A 21,364-nucleotide genomic window follows, 5' to 3' on the forward strand; every position below is an offset into this window, starting at 1 on the left:
GGGAAGCGCCGAGGCGGCGGCGCCGCCATTTTGTGCTGGAGCTGCCTCAGGATGGAGTCGAGAGCCGAGCCGGAGCTGCCCGCCGTCCCCCGAGCCTTCAGACACACCGCCCCGCCACGGAGCGCCGCTCCGCACGCCCCTCCGCACCGCTGGCAACGCTGAACGGCCTCATGGAGCACGGCGGTCGCGAACGCGCCGGCCCCGGCTTGGGATGGGCCCGACTGGGCCTGGCCGGGGCCTGGCCGAAGCTGGCGGCGCCCAGCGCGGCCCCCGCCGGCGGCTCGTCCCAGGCCAGCCCGCCCTTCTCTTGGCTGCGCGCGGTGTCGCAGCTGCTGTCCCCGCTGCCCGCCCTCCTGCAGCGGCTGCTGCCCGGCGCCGCGCTGAGCTCCGCGCTGTGCCCCGCCAAGGCGCCGCCGCCGCTGGTGCTGCTGCCCGCGGCGGACGCCTCGCTGGGCTGGGCCGAGGAGAAACCCCCGGAACGCGGCCCCGAGCCCCCGGCGGGGCTGTGGGGAGCCGGGCTGGTGCGGAGCAGCCTGGGCGCTCTTGCCATGGACTGGTCCGTGCTGGGCGCGGAGCAGGGTAAGAACCACCTGCCTCAACCGCTGCGAGCCGAGGGCTTGCCCGAGGTTGAGTTCCTGCGCAGCAAACGCCTGGCGTTCCTCCAGCGCTGGCACCTGCCCGTGCCCGAGCCCGACCACGGCTACCACAGCCTGGAGGAGGAGCAGCAGCAGCACGGGGGGATCCGCCGGGAAAGCGGGGAGCAGCGCGGTGACGGCGGGCATTCGGAGCGGCCCCAGGGCGCGGGGACACAGCCCGGAGGTGTCCCCGAGGAGCCGGACGGGCGAAGGGAAAGCTCGGCCGGAGAGGAAGGTGAGGACTCTGAAACGGAGCAAAACTTGTCCGTCTCCGCCCGGCCTGCCTGCGCGAATAAATTAATCGATTATATCATCGGCGGAGCATCCAGCGGGGAGGAGAGCGAGGGTGAGGAAGACTGGGATGATGATGGTGGCGATGATGATGATGAAGATGATGACGGGTTCGACAGCGAAGAGCTGCCCTCGGACTCGGACGGCGGCAGCCAGGACGGCGAGAGGCTTCACCTGTGGAATTCCTTCTACAGCTTGGATCCCTACAACCCTCAGAACTTCACGGCCACCATCCAGACGTCTTCCAGCGAGCCGGGAAAGGGAATGTCGGACTTGGAAGAAGAGGAGGAGGAGGAGGAAGACTCGTGGGCAGAATCCTCCGAGGCCTCTCCCAGCTCCGAGGAGGACGAGTGGACTGCGACAGCGCGGACGAAGCGGAAAACTTGAAACTTTGGAACTCGTTCTGTAGCTCGGACGATCCCTACAACCCTTTGAATTTCACGGCACCTTTTCAGCCGGCCCAGAGGAGAGGGACGCCGCCTTTGCCGGGGGAGGAGAGGCCGAGCCCCGGCACCTCGGAGCGTTTCACCGCGGCCAGGGCACGGCTGGAAAAACACAGCCCTGACTTGGGCCAGCGCGGGGAGAAACCCGCCGGTTCCAAGCGGAAAAAGGTAAAAGGGGGTTTATTCAGAAATCATAATAATAATAAGTTTTAAAAAGGCCAGGTGGAGTGAGGTCAGCGTTCGAGAATTCCCCTGGAATGCTGCGCCTCATCCTCGCCACGTGATGGGAAATCCTGACATCGCCGGGCAGGGAATTTCTTCTGTTATCGCTCCCCGAAAGTTGGCTTTCTGTTCTGGGTCCTCCTTTCTGTTCCGTGCTTTCCAGACTCCGGGCCTGCGGTGCGCATTCTTGTCTTGAGAAACTCCGAAAGTTTCCCGTTTACTTCCAGGTCAAAGGAAGTTGCTTAGGGCCCGAAACCGAAAGAATTTTTAGGAATTTTTTTTTTTTTTTAATATAACCCCCCCCCAAAAAAACTTGGCTTGCTGAGTGTTCCGGAGTAAACTGAGATTCCCATGTAAATGATCCCAATATTCCCATTTCTAAAATATTATTAAACGTTATTAGGTATCATTTAATAAATTATTATAATAATAATTAATTATTAATATATTAAATACATTATATTGATAAATACAGTCTTTACATCATATATATACTTATATATATATTGTTATTTATAGAATGTGTATATATATTTACGGAATCCTTATTTATAGAATCCTTATTCATAGAATATTTATTTATTTATCTAATACTTATTTATAGAAGAGATGTCATCAAAAACTGGACTTTTAAGCCCAAACAGGCAGATTAATTGAATATTTTTTTGCGGAATTTGGGCATTAATAATAATAATGGTAGTGCTAGGATGGAGATCAACAGGAATTTATCCTAATTTTTGTGGTGCTGCAGATCCTGACGGTGGACACCTCAAACATCTGGGTGAGCGATGACTCGCGTTCCAAAGCCCTGAGCAATCCAGTGGTGGAACGAGTCCCACCAATGGAAAATATTCATAATTTTTTATTATTTATTTTTTTTTTTTTTTACAGCAGATCTATTTCTTTTCTCCTTTAATTTCCATGAATAATTGATTTCGAGGAATCCCGGCGCTGCCATTCCAGCAGGGATTTTTGGGGTGATGCTGAAAGAAGGGCTGAGGCGGCTGCAATACCCCAAATGATGTCACAGCCCCGGGAGCTGTGGCCCCGACTGATGTAAAAAGGCTGCAAGGTGGGCCGGGGCTGATGTAACAGCTCCTCAAACGCCTTCTGCACAGCCTGAGGATTCCCGGGAAGTTTTGGGATCATTCAACCCGCCTCACAGCCATTCCTCAGTGGAATGCTGCGATAATTCTGCTCCTGGAGCCGTGAAAATAAAAGCGGGGAGTGTTGGTTGCGCTCCCGCGCATCCTTGGGATCACATCCTCAGGTGTTCCCAGGAATTCTTGGGATTATTTAACCAGCTCAAAGCCATTCCTCGTTGGAATTTGCAATATTTCTGCTCCTCAAGGCATGGAAATCCCACAGATTCTTGGGATCACATCCTCAGGTGTTCCCAGGAATTCTTGGGATCATTCAGCCAGCTCCAAGCCATTCCTTACTGGAATTCTGTGATATTTCTGCTTCTAAAGCCATAAAAATAGAAGCTGGGAGTGTTGGTTGTACTTTAGGCTCAGCTGGGAGGGCACGTGGCACCTGCTGCCTCTGCTCCCACGGATTCCTGGGATCAGGGGATTCCTGGGATCAGGGGATTCCTGGGATCAGGGAAGTCCTGCTGCTGCTCAGCTGCTGGTGATTCCCGGAGTCACCTCTTCATCCCACCCTTGGGAACAACTTTGGAGCGACCTGGCCTGGTGGGAGGTGTCCCTGATGGAATTCCCCTCTGGAATTCCGTGTTTTCCCGTTTTCTGGCGAGGCTGGAAGCTGCCTGTAACGCAGACCCCCCTCCTCATTGTGCTGATCGACCCTTGGAAATTTTTTTGGAGTGGTTTTTTTTTTTTTTTTTTTTGTACATTTCCATGTTTTTTTTTCCTCTGGAATGCCGGTGTCTGTGTGGAGGAGTCAGTCCTGATTTTGGAGGTGCTGACCGTTCAGTTTGTGCCTTTGTCCAGCTGAGAGCGCAGGCACAAACCGCCCAGCAGGAGCCTCCAACAGGCCGGGCTTGACTCGGACATAAATCCTGGCTGTAATCTTGGTCTGAGCACTGCCAGGTGCTGATCCCGGGCCTGGAAATGCCTTCACTTCCCGAAAATAGCCCTTCAGAGAAGTTCAGAGTGACGGGTTTGGCTTGTATTTTGAATTTCCTGATGTGAACTCCAGCCCCTGGAATTCCAGCAGGGATTGGGACACTTTTGGTGTGAATATCTTTAATTTCCTAATGTAAACTCCACTCCCCTGGAATTCCAGGGAAGATTGTGACGGTTTTGGTGTGAATATTTTTAGGTTTTTTCTAATGAACTCCACCCCCTGGAATTGCGGGAGGTTTTGTTGTGGTCACGCAGGGATGAGTGTTCCTTCCTCATCTGTCCCCGTGGTGACTCACGGGGCTCTTGACTCAACAAATCCTTTTTGCTTTTTGGGGTTGGTTTTTTTTTGGGGGGGGTTTATTACGTAACCCCGAGCAATCCCAGAGCACATTCCCAGCCTGGAGTGTCCTGGCACAGTCACAACCCCGGGAATGAGCTCACAGAGCCCTCCAGGGCAGCCTGGAGTAACTCGGGAGTAACTCGGGAGTAGTTTGGGTCGTGGAAATCAGCACGGGGTGGGTTGAAAGCTGAAACATTTTGGGCAGGATTAGGGAGCATGTGGTGGGATTCAGAAATGACCAAGTGTTACCTAAGCAATTAGTTACCGACTTCCACTTACAAACCAAAACGATCTAAACTTCCATTTGCTGAGAATTCCTGATTGAAATCCTTCTTTTTTCCAAGTGCCGTTCCTAGAGAAGGTGACGGAGTGTTACCTAAGCCATTATTTACCAACTTCTGCTTAGAAACCAAAAAGAAAACAACCTAAACTTCAGTTTCCCGAGAACTCCTGATTTAAAATGTCGTTTTTTCCGCGTGGCATTCCTTGAAAAAGTGACCCGCTCTTACCTAAGCAGCTCTTTACCACCTTCTGCTTCAAAAAAAACCCCCAGAAAACAACTCAAACTTCCCATTTGCTGAGACTTCTTTGCCGTAAAACCTGTGTTTTCCCCCAGGTGACATTCCTGGAGAAGGTGACCGAGTACTACATCAGCAGCGAGGAGGACAGGAGGGGACCCTGGGAGGAGCTGGCCCGGGACGGCTGCAGGTTCCAAAAACGCATCCAGGAGACTGAGGAGGCCATTGGCTTCTGCCTGAGCACAGAGCACAGGCTCAGGGTGTTCCAGAGGCTCCAGGGATCCCACTCCCAGAGGACTGAGCCCTTCTAGAACCTTCCTGGGATTTACCTGACACCCCCCCCCCTTAAATTAATGGAAATCGCACCCAGAGGTGGCAGCTGCATGTGCTGAAATGGGGAGAAAAAAATGGGAATTTTCACCCCTTTTTTCCTTTTTTTTTTTGGTCTGGTATTGAACCAATTCCCATTTTGATATCCCAGTTAAATCCCTGTGAGGGTGCTCGAATTCTAGAACCTTCCAGATTCCTGGGATTTACCTGACACCCCCCCCCCCTTAAATTAATGGAAATCGCACCCAGAGGTGGCAGCTGCATGTGCTGAAATGGGGAGAAAAAAATGGGAATTTTCCCCTCCTTTTTTCCTTTTTTTTTGGGGTTTTTTTCCCAGTTTGGTGTTGAACCAATTCCCATTTTGATATCCCAGTTAAATCCCTGTGAGGGTGCTCGAATTCTAGAACCTTCCAGACTTAAATTAATGGAAATCGCACCCAGAGGTGGCAGCTGCATGTGCTGAAATGGGGAGAAAAAAATGGGAATTTTCACCCCTTTTTTCCTTTTTTTTTGGGTTTTTTTCCCCAGTTTGGTGTTGAACCAATTCCCATTTTGATATCCCAGTTAAATCCCTGTGAGGGTGCTCGAATTCTAGAACCTTCCAGACTTAAATTAATGGAAATCGCACCCAGAGGTGGCAGCTGCATGTGCTGAAATGGGGAGAAAAAAATGGGAATTTTCCCCTCCTTTTTTCCTTTTTTTTGGGGGTTTTTTCCCCAGTTTGGTGTTGAACCAATTCCCATTTTGATATCCCAGTTAAATCCCTGTGAGGGTGCTCTAATTGCATTCCTGTTAATTAGCACTTGACGCCAGCCAGGCTGGGGTTCAATCCGTTCCCCCCCAAAAATTCCTTTTTTTCCTGCCACACCTTGGGAAGCGGGGACTGTTCCTTTGGATTTTTTGCACTTTGGAAAAGAAAAAAGAAAGCAAAACCTATTTTGAAGGAAATATTTATGGGGTTCATTCCCTGGAATTGCAGTTTGGATTTGAAATCCCCTGAGGGATCTGCAGCTTTGTTGGGTTGTGTTTAGTTTTATTATTTTTTTGTGTGTGTCTTTCTCCGTCTTTTCCAGCCTCTCCAAAAGCCTCATTAAAAACAAAAAAAAAAATCATTTCCTTTAAAGGGATTTTTCCCACTTTTTTGGGGGTTTTTTTTCTTGGAATAATCCAATTTTTGAGTTGAAATATTCCCTCATTTAAAAAAAAAAAATCCTTTCCTTTAAGGGATTTTCCCACTTTATTTTTTTTCTTTTTGTGGAATAATAATTTAAATATTCCAGCCAAGCTTTGGTTTGATTAATTTCAATAATTCCCTTTTCCAGGATTATTCCAAAACAAATTCCTTGGGCTTTTTTTTTTTTTTTTTTAAGGCCAAGGAAATTCCTCATCCCAATTAATAATTAAAACTTAATGAGGCTGTGGATGATGCTTGAATTCAGGGAGGAAAATTCCTTAATTATTGAAATAATCTCTGCTTTGGGGGGAGAGAGGGATTGAAGTGAATTTTTATTGATAAAAATTGGAATTTTTGTGATAAAAATTGGGAATTTTGTGATAAAAATTGGAAAATTTGTTATAAAAATTGGGAAATTTACTATAAAAATTGGAATTTTTATTATAAAAATGGGAATTTTTTATATCCAATCTACTTGCCTGGATAATTTCCTTGGATTTAAAGAAATCTAAAGGCAAAAAAATTCCATTTTCTTTCCCTCCCCCCAAAAAATCAGTATTAACTCTGTGTGTGCCTGCACCAAAAAAAAACCATTTCACTGAGAGAACAAAACTCTTTTATTTATATTCTTAATTAAAAATATTAAATTATTTTAATCAAAACCATTGAGGGGGAGGGAAAACAAAAAGGGGGTTGGAGCTGGAATTTTCCAAGCAGGGAATGAAAAAACAGTGGAAAAAAAACCTTCCAAATATTTGCACAAAGTGGAGTCAATAAATCCATGATTTGTTCAGCTGGCCGGAAGAATTTCCATTTTGCAGAAGATAAAACCTAAAAGTGCTTTAAACTTACCTTGAATCCCTTCAGCTTTTTTAATTTGGACGAAAATTATTTCTTCCTGCCTTGAAAAATCCCAGATTTTTTTTTTGGGGGGGGATTTATCCTTAAAAATAAAGGATATTTATGCAGGAAGCGGCTGCTTTGAGTTTAAAAATCCCCTTTTTTTTTGTGATGCAATTAGAAGAATTTCAAGGATTAATTAAAATTGTGATAATTCAAATTCCAGCTGTTTTCCATCCAAAAAAAATCGAATTTTTTCCTTTAAAAAAAAAGGATAAATTTACATCAAACCCTCAAATCCGCTTGGAATTTTTTCGTTTTTGAGGCTATTTTGAGGATTTTTCTCCCAGCTGCTTTTCCCCATGGATCTCCCAATCCCTGGGATTTTTTTTAATTTTTTTTTTTGGGAATGTGGTGCTTCAGTTCTTCACGGACAACTCGGATTTCTTGGTGCTGGGGAGAAAACCTTGGGGAGGGAAAAAAAAAAGGGATTTAAATAAAGAACAGCTGCTTCCAAAGGGTTAAAACCTCAAAAATAAAAAATAAAAAACGAGATTTTTATCAACATTCCCATTGCTTGGGTGAGCTTTTTTCCTTCTCCAACCTCCTTTTTTTTTTCTTATTTTTTTCCAGGTTTTCCTTAAAAAAAAAAAATGGAATTAACAGGAAACCCATCCTTGAACATTCCCTTTTTCCCCCCCCCTCCCCCTCTTAAATTTTCCTTTCAAAAACTCGGGATTTAAATCGAGACTGCGCTCCTCAGATTTTTATTTTTGTATCGTTTTCCGGGCGGGAGGAAGTTCGGATTTGGCTTTCCGTGGGGTTGTTTTCTGTGGGGTTTGTTTTTTCTTTCTTTGATTTGTGGCCTCTTGGTTGGGGGGTTTTTTCTACCTGAAAACAAACAAACAAAAAAAATTCTATTTCTGTACATACGGAACTCTCGGGGACTAATCTGTGGTAATAAAAGATTTGCAAGATAAGAATTCGGGGGATTTTTGGGAAAAATGGCTGCAAAATCCAAGGAACGGGGCTTTTCCTGGGGAAACGAATCCCAGGGAACAGGGCTTTTCCAAAGGAAACAATTCCCAGGGAATGGGGCTTTTCCAAAGGAAACGATTCCCAGGGAATGGGGCTTTTCCTGGGGAAACAATTCCCAGGGAATGGGGCTTTTCCTGAGAAACAATTCCCAGGGAATGGGGCTTTTCCTGGGGAAACGATTCCCAGGGAATGGGGCTTTTCCTGGGGAAACGATTCCCAGGGAATGGGGCTTTTCCTGGGGAAACGATTCCCAGGGAATGGGGCTTTTCCTGGGGAAACGATTCCCAGGGAATGGGGCTTTTCCTGGGGAAACGATTCCCAGGGAATGGGGCTTTTCCTGGGGAAACGATTCCCAGGGAATGGGGCTTTTCCTGGGGAAACGATTCCCAGGGAATGGGGCTTTTCCAAAGGAAACGATTCCCAGGGAACGGGGCTTTTCCAAAGGAAACGATTCCCAGGGAACGGGGCTTTTCCAAAGGAAACGATTCCCAGGGAATGGGGCTTTTCCTGGGGAAACGATTCCCAGGGAACAGGGCTTTTCCAAAGGAAACAATTCGCAGGGAATGGGGCTTTTCCAGTGGAATCGATGGAATTCCCGGGTGGATATTCTGGGATGGGCGATCAGAGGTTGATCAGTATCTGCTCCCTGCGTGTCCAGGCCTGGGATTCCCACCGGGAATGATCCAGGGGTCAGCACCAGCAGCATTCCCTGGCACCAAATCCACCAATCCCCGGGAATTTACGACCGGAAGCGATTCCCGATTTTCCTCAGCAGCTCCCGTTCACCTGGAGTTATTCCTGGTGTCTGCTCCAGCTGGGAATGCCAGGAGGGAACCAGCCCCCGGGATTGGGCCTGGGATCCACCTGGGATCCACCTGGGATCCTGGAGCAGGGGAGGGACAGGAGGGAGGAGAGACAGGGACACACCTGGAGGGACGGGGACACACCTGGAGTGAGACGAGGACACAGCTGGAGGGACGGGGACACACCTGGAGTGATGGGGACACACCTGGAGTGTGCCAGGGACACACCTGGGGTGTGATGGACACACCTGGAGTGACGGGGACACACCTGGAGTGACAGGGACACACCGGGAGTGACGGGGACACACCTGCAGTGACAGGGACACCTGAGGACACCCTGGCACAGAATTCCCGGACAATCGGCGGCTGCCCCGTCCCGGGAAGTGCCCAAGGCCAGCTCGGATCCCCCGGGCCAGCGGGAATTGTCCCTTCCCTCCCCCAGGGCGATCCCCAAATCCTCCCAGTCCCGTTCCAGGGGTCCGGTCCGGGAGGGGACATTTGGGGACAGTGGCAGCAGCCCCTCCCTCGCTCTCAGCCGCATTCCCGGTTTGTTTTTCGGGATTTTTTTTTTTTTTTCCCGGGAATGTTTTGTCCAGGAGGTGGTGCCAGAACCGTTCGGGACGCGCCGCCGCCGAGGCCACCTCCCCCCCCCGCGCTGGGGTTGTCCCCGAGGTGTCACCTCCTCCCCCGCCCTCCGGAGGAGCTTTGGGACGAGAAAATCCAGGGCGGGAGCGACAACCGCCCGGTCCGGTGACATTCCTGCTGCCTGAGCCCCGGGATCCGGCAGGAAATGTCCCCAGCCGGGATTTGTGTCCCTCGGCAGGGTCACCGCGGGCTGGGTGTCCTCCCTGCCCCGTGACAGCGCTGTCACCTCACCGCGAGTCCCTTCTCCTCCCGGGCCCCGGCGGGATTTGGGATGGTGGGGATGGAGAAAAGGAAAGGAAAAAGGAAAGGAAAAAGGAAAAAGGAAAAAGGAAAAAGGAAAAAGGAAAGGAAAGGAAAGGAAAGGAAAGGAAAGGAAAGGAAAGGAAAGGAAAGGAAAGGAAAGGAAAGGAAAGGAAAGGAAAGGAAAGGAAAGGAAAGGAAAGGAAAGGAAAGGAAAGGAAAGGAAAGGAAAGGAAAGGATCCTCCTGTTGGGAGCGAAATCCTCCTCCCCAAACAGGCGTCCATGGCCGTGGATCTTCCTGCAGGACATTCCCTCTCTTCCCACTGCCCCCTTCCTCTTCCTGGTATCCCCAAGGATCACTTTTTTTGGGAAAAGGGCAGCGAATCCGCCTGTCTTGGAGAGGGGATGGAATTCGGGCATCCCGGGCGTCACCACAACCCTGAACTGAGCTCCCGATCTATTTCCCTCGATCCCGCATCCCTCCGCTTCTCCGTCCCGCTCCTTCTTTGGGGGGAAAAATGAGGAATTTGGGGCAGAGTCAGGGATGGATGGGGAGGGCGGGAGTTTGGGATTCGCGTTGGGAATCACGGCAGAGCCACCCAGGGGGATGGATCCCTGTGGATAACACCGGATGGACATCCCTGGACGTGTCCCAGGCCAGTTTGGATGGGACTCGGATTAATCTGGGATGTGGAAAACGTCCCTGCCCGTGGCATTGGATGGTGTCTCCCAACCCAAACCAGTCTGGGATTCCATGGAAACAAAAAGCCCCGCTGGTATTCCCGGGTTCCACGGGATGGAGCTTTTCCTGGTGAAACAATTCCCAGGGAATGGGGCTTTTCCAAGGAAAACAATGCCCAGGGAATGGGGCTTTTCCTGGAGAAACAATTCCCAGGGAATGGGGCTTTTCCAGGTGAAACAATGCCCAGGAAATTGAGTTTTTCCAGGGGAAAAATGCCCAGGAAATTGAGTTTTTCCAGGGGAAAAATGCCCAGGGAATGGAGCTTTTCCAGGTGAAACTGCCCGGGACGGTGGCAGCGCCGGGGTGCCACGGGCTGCTCTCCCAAAGGCACCAACCAGACGTGTTTTTCTCATCCCGCGCTTCAAAGAACTCCGGGAAAAAGCTTTCGGGGGAACTGGTTTCCCCAAATCCCGCCGGGGAACTGCTCTGATGTGGGGACCGAGCAGGAAAAAAAAACCCCTGAAAACGCCTCAGTGGCCCTGGTGGCGCTCGCTGCAACGTTCAGCTCGAATCTTGGAAGTCTCATCCAAACCTTAATAATCCTCAAATCCCTGCTGTGAGAACCAGGAGTTTTTCTTTTTTCTTTTTTCCTTTCTTTTTCCACCTCTCCCGAGCCAACATCTCCCCGCCGGTGCCACGAGCAGCTTGGCGAAGGCGCCGCTGAGACAAGGAAGGTGAATTTGGCTCCTTCAATGGGCGGCCCCGGTGCCTCCCAGACCCCACCTTTGGCCTTGGAAGACATTTAATTGAGGGCTGCGAGAGAAAAGCCCCGGTGGGCAGCCCCAGGAGCGCCGCAGATCATTATCGAGGTGCCCTACATACGGCTTGGCCGCGACATCAGACGGGCCACAGGAATCCCACATTGTTCCAAACGAACCGGGAGAGGGAAGTAACGACTCCGTAATTACTCACCTCGAGTTAATTGACGGTAATTACAGCGAGGAGGAAGCAGTGACTGGCCCTGGAGAGTCACGGGGAGGGCTGGGAGGGTGCCCTCCGCACCCGCGGCTGCGAGGGGGTTAAACTCCACGGGTTTGGTCGGGGAAATTTTTTTTTTTTTTTTTCCTTTTTTCCCTCCCTCCCGAGTTACTCGCAGCGAGCAGAGCCGGGCTGGAAAGGCGGAGAGAGGGACAGAGGAGAGCGCTTCCCCAGGCGGGTGTTGTCCTGGCCGGCAGCGCGGGGGGCTGCTCCGGGCCCCCCATGGGGGATGACATCGACTGGCTGGACCTGCCGGGCCGCTGGACCTACGGCGTGTGCGGGGACGGCAGGATCTTCTTCATCGAGTACGGTGCTGCCCCGAGCCGCTGCGGGGTGGGGAGGGGGGGTCAGCCAAGGCTGGGAGCCTGGGGGGGCTCGGTTTGGGGTGCAAAACCAGCTCCCTGCTGCTGTCCCACGGCAGGGACACCTCCCCTGTCCTCATGTTCCTCCCTTCTTGGGGACAGTGCTGCCGCGGTTGCCCTCTTCCCTAAAATCCACTCGTTAGGCTGGAGAAGTTCCCCGCGGTGCCAAGAGATGGGAAAAGGTGTTTCTGAGCCTCCCGCCCCCCGCCCGGGGGTGCTGACAGCCCCTCTGTCCTTGTCCCTGACAGCGACGACACCAAATCCACCAGCTGGGTGCACCCGGGCACGGGCTACTCCATCCAGAGCGGGCACTTCTCCTGTGCAGGTGAGCCCCGGGCCGCCGTCGGGAAATTCGGAGTGAAATCCTCCGGGAATGCAAAGGAGAGCCCCCCCCCCTCCCCCCCCCCAAAAAACGGAGCCAGTCTGCAGCTGGGGAGGGCTGGGGGGGGTCGGACGAGGTGATGCCGCCTCTCCCTCCCCAGTGCGGGTTTTCCAGCTGGAGAGAGATTCCCGGCGGGATTTCCCTTCCCTCTTGTGGTCTCTGAGGAAGGAGGGGCCTCAAACTTCTCCGAAAAAACGCGATTCTTGCGCGGTGGGGGATGGCGAAGAGTGTCGCCATCGCCCCTCAATCCCTGCCTGCCCCATCCTGCCCTTCTCCGCGGGGGGGGGGGTGACACCGGGAGGGGACAGGGAGGGTGACCCCGCCGCTGGCCTGTCCCCGCAGGGCTGCCCCGAGGCTGGGAGGTGGACACCACGATGCACGGGGGCCTCTACTTCATCAAGTAAGTGGGGAAAGGGGCAGAAGTTTTTGCATCCCGGGATGCTGCAGCTCCGCGGGGAGCGGGGAGGAGCGGCCCCAGCTCTGGGCTCTGCACCTGCAGCTGCTGCAGATGCAAAAAATTCACCTGGGAGGAGCTCCGGGCCGGGGTGGGCGAGCCTGCCACCCTCTGCCCCGCGTCACCCCGCGGGGAACACATCCCCCGGAGCCCAGCGGGGAACTCCTGGAGCTCTGGGATGTTGTGGGAAGGAGCTCGGTGGCGCGGGGGAGGGTCCCTGGGGGGCACGGAGCCGGGCTGAGGCAGCAGGAGCGCGGCTCGGTTGGGCTCCAGCCCCAGGCGCTGCTCCCGGTTCATCCCACCGGCTTGTTCCCCGTTCCCTGCCGCCCCTTCCTTTGCCTCCGGTGCTGGCATTGGGGCCGTGGCGAGGCGATGTCGGCGTCTAGACGGGCCGAGAGCTGCAGGCTGCGCCTCGCCTGGCGCGGGGCTCCGGCTGCTGCCGGGTCAGGCTGCTCCAGACGGGATCTTTGAGCCCCTTCCTATCTGGCTGCACCCGGAGCTTTCCCCGTGAGCGCAGACAGCAATAAAAACCCGGCACAGAGAGAGAGAGAGAGCAAAGATCCTCGGCGGGTTGGAGCAAAGGGCCGGGAGCGGCCGCTCTAATCTGGGCAGCCCAGACGGGATGTCCTTGAGGCTGCCCCCGACGGGCCCGCGAGTGGGGCCGGGGCTGCTCCGGGAGCCTCCCGGAGTTGTGACCTCAGGAATCACCTTCTCCGAGTGTCCCGGGACCCGGGAATGTCACAGCGGACAGGGATTGGAGTTCAGGGAGTTGTGGAATTTTATTGTGCCTCCTCTGGAGCAGGGACGACATTCCTTGTGTGCCCCAGGGCCTGGGAATGTCACAGCGGAGCAGGGACAGGGATTGGAGCTCAGGGAATTGTGGAATTCTGTTGCGCCTTCTCTGGAGCAGGAACCACCTTCTCCACGTGTCCCAGGACCCGGGAATGTCACAGCAGAGCAGGGAATGGGGCTGGGGCTGCTTCGGGAGCTTCCTGGCAGGGTTGGAGCTGTGACCTCAGGGACCACCTTCCCTGTGTGTCCCAGGGCCCGGGAATGTCCCAGCGGAGCAGGAGTGGGGTTGGAAGGTGGTGGCCACCAGGCCGGGGCTGGGGAAGGGCCCTGCCAGCCCCACCTGGGGCCCAGGGGACCGAGGGGTGGCCGTTGTCCCCCAGGGGTGGCACCGGGCCCGGCTGTGGGGAAGGGAAGCTCCGGGGGATGCCCCCAGCCCTGCGATCTTTTGGGGGGCTCCTGGGAAGCAGGAGGAGGCGGAGCAGCCCCTGTGGATCCCCTCTGCCTGCAGAGCTGGGGACAGTGGCCTCGGGGAGGGGACAACTGCGATGTCGGGGCGCTGCTGTGGGCTGGCAGGGAGGGAGGGTGTCCCCCCGCGCTGTGGGGACACAGGAGGCAGTGAAAGCCCCTAATGCCCCGTGGATAATGGGAAGATTATGGGATCAAGGGCTGGTTTTCCCTTCCCGGCTGTCCCCGGGCCCAGCAGGGAATGTCCCCGCGGGGTCTGAGCCCGAGCTGGGCGCAGGCAGGTGTCACCAGGGTGCCACCAGGGTGTCACCAGGGGCCTGGCAGCTGTGACGGGCAGGCTGAGGGCAGCGCCATGGCTCGGGGCACGGCGCCATCGCTGTGGGGCTGAGATCTGCAGTGTCGCCCTGCCCAGCTCCGGGAGCCACCGGGCCGGGCTGGGGGCCCTGAGCCACCCCCCGAGGGTCCTGCCAGCCCCACCGGAGCCGCCCTGGGGGTGCAGAGCCGCGGGGTGCAGGGCCAGCCCCACCCCAGGGGGTTCCACACCCGGCTGGCACCAAAGGGGGGGCAGATCCCGAGGGGTGTGGGGGGTGCAGATCCCGAGGGACGCACAGGGATGTCCTGGCTGTCCCCAGACCCAGGGGGGGATGTCCCTGTCCCCCATCCCAGCGCTGGGGTGCCTGGGGATCGTTATCCAAGGCTGGGCAGCAGGATTCGGGATGTTGGCATGGGGGACAGGGAGAGGGGTCCCTTCTGTCCCTCGCTCCGGGAAGTTCCGTCCCCGCCGCTGGAATCCCGCAGGTTTTGGGGTGCGGGTCCCCGCGGGATGCGGGGGGGAGGGCGGTCGGGCAGCGCTCTCCATCCCCCCGGCAGGCTCTGGGGTCCCCTCGGGGCGGCCCGGGGGGGGTCGGGGCGGTCCCCCCGGGGGGCTACGGAGGTTGGGGGGCGGTGGGGGCGGCGCGGCCCCCCCGCCCCGCCGGGTGCCAGCCCGGCGTCACGTGCCGCTCGGTGGCCCCCGAGCATGCCCAGCTCCGGCTGCGGCTCCGGCTCCCGCTCCGGCTCCGCTCGGGCTGGGGATGGGGATGGGGACGGCCGGGAAGATGCTGAGCCCGTAGGCAGCCAGGGGGGCACCGGCCGCTGCCCGCCCCGCACGGTGAGTGCCTCCGGCTCGGCTCCCTTCCTCCTCCTCCTCCTCCTCCGCTCTTCCTCCTCCTCCTCCTCCTCCTCGCGGCAGCGCATCCCCCCGTGGTGCTGGGGGGATATTTTAGGGAAGAGGGGACTGGTGGGGAGCTGCGCTCCGGCCCCATGGGCAGCGCTGTGGGGGCCGGCGCCCCCCGGCTGCCCCCGCACCCCCCGGCCCCTCGCGCCGAGCTTTGGGTGACGAGCGGAGCCCCCCCCGAGCTGTCCCCGCCGTGCGTTTATGGGTTTGTGTCCCCAGAACCCCAAACGCTGCGGGCTGCCACCCCCCGGGTTCGGACCCCCCGGGCTTGGCCCCGGCTCCGGGATTTGGGGGAGCCCCGCTATTCGCTGTCTGAGCACCCCCAAACCCCATCCTGGTGAAAGGGGGGAGGGGGGGGCTCGGAAGGGCCGGACCCCCCCTCCCCCAGCGCCGCGTGTTGCTGGGGACGGGATGTGATGGATGGGGCTGGGAGATGTCGTCTGGCGCTTCCCAGGGAAGCCGAGACCTTCCCTTGGCTCCGCGGCTCGTTTCGCTGCCTGCCGCGAGCGGAGAGCCACCCTCCTCCTCCTCCTCCTCCTCCTCCTCCTCCCGGGCCGGGAGGAAGGGCAGCTCCCCCTGCACCGGGGGGTGTCTGGCGCTGCCGGAGCCGCTCGAGCCTCGGCCGCTGCCCCGAGCCCTCAATCGCAGCTTTGTTGAGCCGCCCGGAGGGGAAACAGCCTCCGCTTCATCACATGATGGGGATGTTAATACGCCACGAGTCTATTAAAGCCCGGCGGAAGGGGCCGGACCGGCCTCTGCCCCCCCCCGGGGCACCCCGGTGCTGACCGCGGCTCCGGCCACCCCGCCACCTCCCGGGGCTCCGTGCCGGGACCCGCGGCCACCCGGCCCCGCCATCCCGCGGGGACACGGCGGCGGTGCCCCGGGGGCAGGGGGGGCCGGGGCCCCGCTCCAGATGGCCGCGGGAGCCGCTCCGCTAATCCCCGAGCGCGGGGAGGGCGCCGGGGGCTCTGCGGGGAGGGCCGGGCATGGAGGAGCCCGGGCTGGCGTTTGCTGCAGGATCCGTCCCTCCCGGCTGCCGGCGGCGCTGCGGGCGGCTCTGCAGCCGGGCATCGGCAGCACCCCGCTGCTTTCCCCGCGGCTTCCTCCCGCTCCTGCGCGGCTGCGGGAGCGCCTGCAGCCCGCCGTGATCCCGCCGTGAATCCTGCCGTGAATCCCACCGTGATCCCACTGTGATCCCTCCGTTAATCCTGTTGTGAATCCCTCCGTGGATCCCACCGTGATCCCTCCATGAATCCCTCCAGAAATCCGTCCATGAATTCCCTGAATCCCTCCATGGATCCCTTCATGATCCCTCCATGATCCTTCCATGAATCCCTCCGTGGATCCCTCCATGAATCCCATTGTGAATCCCTCCAGAAATCCCACCATGAATTCCGTGAATCCCTCCATGATCCCTCCATTGATCCCTCCATGGATCCCTCCATGATTCCCGCTCTGTGTCCCCGGCACTGATCCCACCCCGGGACGCTCAGCCCTGCACACGCCGGGCTGGGTGTGCTCATGTGGCTGCTCCAGATCCCTCCCCGGCGTCCCGCTGGCCTTTCCTCACGGGAAAGGAGAGCTCCTGCCCGGCCCTGGAGCTCCTGCCCCGCTCAGACCTGTCCCCGTCCCTCTTGTCCCCTTCCCCTCACCAGGAGACACTTCCCGAGGCAGCTCCTTCCCTCCTCGGCCTGGCAGAGGGGACACCTGGGCCTGTCACCCACCTTGGGGACACACAGCCACAATTAGGACTCCCAGAGAGGGGGTGGCTGAGGAATGAAAAATTCCTGAGCTAAAAATCCCACGGGAAGCACAAAATTCCAGCCTTTACGGACAGTCTGTGTGGGGGGGGACCCCCAGCCCATCCTGCTGCACCGGGCCACCCGTTCAGTGCCCTGCTGGCAGCCAGGGACATCCCACAGGGACATCCCACAGGGACATCCCACAGGGACAGGGGGTGCCCAGAGGTGGCCCTGGCAGAGGCGGGTGACACGGTGACAAGGCTGGCGCTGCAACCCGCGTTTTCCTGCCGAGTTCCCATAGAAACAGGCGGGAGCAGCCGCCGGGCTGGCGGGGATGAGGCAGAGGAGGGACGGCCAGGAGGCTGAGGGACAGAGGGACACAGGAGGGACACAGGAGGGACACTGCCTGGGGCCAGGTGTCAGGGCCACCAGGGCACCGCTGAGCACGTGGGGAAGGGACAAGGGACAACAGCGTGGCCTGTGTGTGTCACCGTGACACGGGTGAGTGTGTGTGTCCACATGTGTGTGTGTGGGGAGGGGACAAGGGACAACAGCGTGACCTGTGTGTGTCACCGTGACACGGGTGAGTGTGTGAGTGTGCCCACATGGCCCTGTGTGTGTCCCCACATCAGGGTGAGCGTGTGAGCGTGTCCACGTGGCCCTGTGTGTGTCACCGTGACACGGGTGAGTGTGTGAGCGTGTCCACGTGGCCCTGTGTGTCACCGTGACACGGGTGAGTGTGTGAGCGTGTCCATGTGTGTGTGGGGAGGGGACAAGGGACAACAGCGTGGCCCTGTGAGTGTCACCGTGACACAGGTGAGCGTGTGAGCGTGTCCACGTGGCCCTGTGTGTCACCGTGACATGGGTGAGTGTGTGAGCGTGTCCACGTGGCCCTGTGTGTCCCCGTGACACGGGTGAGTGTGTGAGCGTATCCACGTGGCCCTGTGTGTCACCGTGACACGGGTGAGCGTGTGAGCGTGTCCACGTGGCCCTGTGTGTCCCCGTGACACAGGTGAGCGTGTGAGCGTGTCCACGCGCGCGTGCCCGTGTCGCGGTGCCCACACCAGGCCCGGCCTCGGGCACAAACCCACCCCAGACGGGCCGTGAGGGGTTTGAATCCCCCCGAGGAGGGCAGGAGCGGCCGGGGGCTGTTCCCTGCTCCATCTGCGCCCCGGGCAATCAGCCGGGCCGGGGATTTCTCCGCAATCTCGGCTGGAAGGGGACGCGCGGCTCTGGCTCCGTTGCTGCTCCTCTCTCTCTCTCTCTCTCTCTCTCTCCGCGTCTCCCAGGATTCGGTAGTAGCATCCCCCACTGCTGTTTTTCCTTGGAAAACACGATAATCCGCAGCAGCGGGCAGGAAAAGCGCCTCGAGGAGCGCGCTGCCTCCTCTCCTGCCTCCTTCCTTCCCGGCGTTGGCGGCTCTGCGCCCGCCCAGGGAAAGTCCTTCCCTCTCTGCCCCTCGGGGAGCTGATGATCCTAAACATCCCCGATTTTCCTGGCGCCGCCGAGGAGCGCGGGGCGCGGGCAGATGGAAACCTGCGGGCAGAGGGAGGGATTGAGGGAAGGAGGAAATGAGGGGGCACGTGTGGAGCCCCCCCCGTTCCATCCCTGCCTGCTCCTTCCACCATCCCAAACTGGAAAATCCTCCCCGGGATCAGGTTCTGTGCGGGTAGCGCTGACTTTCGGCCTGGATTTGGGTTTAATTCCGGTTTTTACTCAGCTGTAGCAGCACGGGGAACCCTTCCAGGACCTGTCAGGAGCTCCAGAGCCAGGTTGGAGCAGGGAAAAGGCTCCGGAGCAGGGAGAGGTGGCTCCGGCATGCAGGAATTCAGGTTGGATGGTGGCAGGGAACGAGGCCGCGCGGTGGCAGCGGCCGGTTCGTGCCCTTAATCTGCGAATTCACCAAAGCTCTTTAATGAAGACTCGAAGTCACCAAGTTCTCAATTAAGGGATGAGGCAGCTCTTGATCCCCGTTTCTGGGTCAGCCGGAGAAAGGCCATTTAAAGGCCTGGGCCCTTCCTTTGATGTTTCCAGGGAACAAACACCTGGAAATGCGGGAGGACCGGGAGGCTCGGCCTCCTCCGGGTCCAACCCCGGCCGCTCCTGACTCATGAGCTCGGCTTTTTTTGGGAGAAAGTGGAGCTGCTGGAGCGAGTCCAGAGGTCACGGAGGTTCTCCCAGAGCTGGAGAATCTCTGCTCGGAGCCAAGCTGCGAGAGGGGAAAGCTCCAGGGAGAGCTCAGAGCCCCTCCCAGCGCCTGCAGGGGCTCCGGGAGAGCTGGAGAGGGACAAGGGATGCAGGGGCAGGACACAGGGAATGGCTTCCCGCTGCCAGAGGGCAGGGCAGGATGGGATTTGCGGATGGAATTCTTCCCTGTGAGGCGCTGGAATGGATTTCCCAGAGAAGCTGTGGCTGCCCCTGCATCCCTGGCAGTGTCCGAGGCCGGGTTTTGGGAGGTGTCCCTGTTCCCTGCCCAGCTCTGGAGTGAAGTGGGACCCTCCGGACCCGGCCCATGGGTGGTCCGCACCCCGCCAGGACCCCCCGGCTCTCCAGGGCTCTTCAGACGCTCTGTTTACCTCAACAACAGCCGCCTGCACGGGTGTTAATTGCAGGAGCTGGCGAGGCACTAATTAGGGGATAATGAGACGCCTTTTGTGTGTGTGTGTTTGGCAGCCCGGCGACAGACGCCCTGCTCCGAACAGCGAACAGCCCGCGGGCCGGGGATGGGCCGGGGCCCCGGGGATGGGCCGGGGCCGTGATCCTGGATCCTAGATCCTGGCCGTGATCCTGGATCCTGGCCGAGATCCTGGGCCATGTCTGCGATCCCCCAACACTGTGCCCAGAACCCCTGTGATGTGTCCATGATCCTCCCAGCCCTGTATCCGCAATCCCCGCGCCGTGTCCATGATCCTGGGCCGTGTCCATGATCCTGGGCCGTGTCCATGATGCCCTCACGCCATAGCCGTGATCCTGGGCCCTGTTCATGATCCTCCCATGCCCTGTATCCGTAATTCCCGTGCCGTGCCTGTGGTCCCCTCCTGCCGTGTCCGTGACCCTCCCAATCCTGTATCCATAATTCCCGTGTCGTGTCCCCCCGTTCCCCCTCCCCGGCCCCTCCGCCCTGGGGCCTTTGTCCCACCCCGCAGCTCATCCCCGGCCCCGCGGCGGCCGCGCAGCTGCCCCCAAACCCCTCCGGAGCCTCCCGGAGCATCCCTTTGTTCTGGGAGCCCTCCCGGAGTCTGGGGGGATGTGGGGCGGTGATCGGGCAGGGAGGACATCCCTCATCCTCCTGCCGCATTCCCGCCGCCGCTGCTGCTGTTGTTCCTCTCCTCCTGCTCCTCCCGCTGCAGCCGCCGGGAACGCGGAGCCGCCGTTTTCCCTCTCCCAGCTCTCCTTACGTAACGCCGGCCGCGGCTCCGGCGGCGCGGGGACACCCGGGCCCGGCTGTCGCAGCCAGGTGAAAAATGAAATAAAAAACCCAGGGATGTGACATCTAGGACGGGGTGGGAGATGCCTCTCCATGCACAGGCGGGGTGGGGGCAGAGCTGTGAGGGGTTCGGAGGGAACACCAGGAGGGTCTGGAGAGACCCCCAGGAGGGTTTGGAGAGAACACCAGGAGGGTCTGGAGAGACCACCAGGAGGGTCTGGAGAGACCACCAGGAGGGTCTGGAGAGAACACCAGGAGGGTCTGGAGAGACCCCCAGGAGGGTTTGGAGAGACCACCGGGAGTGTTTGGAGAGAACACCGGGAGGGTTTGGAGAGAACACCAGGAGGGTCTGGAGAGAACACCAGGAGTGTTTGGAGAGAACACCGGGAGGGTCTGGAGAGAACACCAGGAGGGTCTGGAGAGAACACCGGGAGGGTCTGGAGAGAACACCGGGAGGGTTTTGGAGAGAACACCGGGAGGGTTTGGAGAGACCCCCAGGAGGGTTTGGAGAGACCACCAGGAGGGTTTGGAGAGACCACCAGGAGGGTCTGGAGAGACCACCAGGAGGGTCTGGAGAGACCACCAGGAGGGTTTTGGAGGTTCAGGATCATTTGGAGGGACCCCCAGGAGGGGTTTGGAGATCCAGGAGGGCTTGGAGAGACCCCTAGGAGGGGGTTGGAGATGCAAGAGGGTCTGGAGGGACCCCCAGGAAGGTTTTGGAGGTCGAAGAGGGTTTGGAGAGACCCTCAGGAGGGTTTGGGAGGTCCAGGATCATTTGGAGGGACCCCCAGGAAGGTTTTGGAGGCCGAAGAGGGTTTGGAGAGACCCTCAGGAGGGTTTGGGAGGTCCAGGATCATTTGGAGGGACCCCCAGGAAGGTTTTGGAGGCCGAAGAGGGTTTGGAGAGACCCTCAGGAGGGTTTGGGAGGTCCAGGATCATTTGGAGGGACCCCCAGGAAGGTTTTGGAGGTCGAAGAGGGTTTGGAGAGACCCTCAGGAGGGTTTGGGAGGTCCAGGATCATTTGGAGGGACCCCCAGGAAGGTTTTGGAGGTCGAAGAGGGTTTGGACAGACCCCCAGGAGGGTTTGGGAGGTCCAGGACCCTTCATGGTTGCTGCTGATCTCTGAGATGAGCCGCCGGCGATCCACGGGGACAGGCCCGGGGACAACCATGACCCAGCAGTCCCGGGTGGCTCGGG

The 21,364-nt window shown here is 57.7% G+C and overlaps 2 protein-coding genes across 4 annotated transcripts in view; both read left to right on the forward strand.

Moving 5' to 3' along the window:
• The first annotated feature begins 46 nt into the window (after positions 1-46).
• On the forward strand, positions 47-7,863 carry PPP1R15B (protein phosphatase 1 regulatory subunit 15B). Its single transcript, XM_066203880.1, is given in 3 exon segments — positions 47-1,286; positions 1,289-1,537; positions 4,635-7,863. Coding segments are annotated over 3 exon segments (1,578 nt in total). The 5' UTR covers positions 47-170; the 3' UTR covers positions 4,848-7,863.
• Positions 7,864-11,555: 3,692 nt separating this feature from the next.
• The window catches only part of PLEKHA6 (pleckstrin homology domain containing A6), a 53,072-nt gene continuing 43,263 nt past the window's right edge, over positions 11,556-21,364 (forward strand). For 2 of the 3 annotated variants that reach the window (XM_066203877.1, XM_066203878.1), the window contains exon 1: positions 14,857-14,932. Coding sequence is in view for 1 of the 3 variants with exons in the window: in XM_066203876.1 (XP_066059973.1) it covers positions 12,446-12,471 (26 nt within the window). In the remaining 2 variants the exon portion in view is untranslated. Of the gene's footprint in view, positions 11,633-11,937; positions 12,015-12,413; positions 12,472-14,856; positions 14,933-21,364 lie in introns of those variants that run through there. The other variant, XM_066203876.1, reaches the window with a different exon arrangement.

This window comes from Chamaea fasciata, unplaced genomic scaffold (genome assembly GCF_029207755.1).
Source record: "Chamaea fasciata isolate MVZ Bird 193981 ecotype frontalis unplaced genomic scaffold, bChaFas1.0.hap1 SCAF_25, whole genome shotgun sequence".
Lineage (NCBI taxonomy): Eukaryota > Metazoa > Chordata > Aves > Passeriformes > Sylviidae > Chamaea > Chamaea fasciata.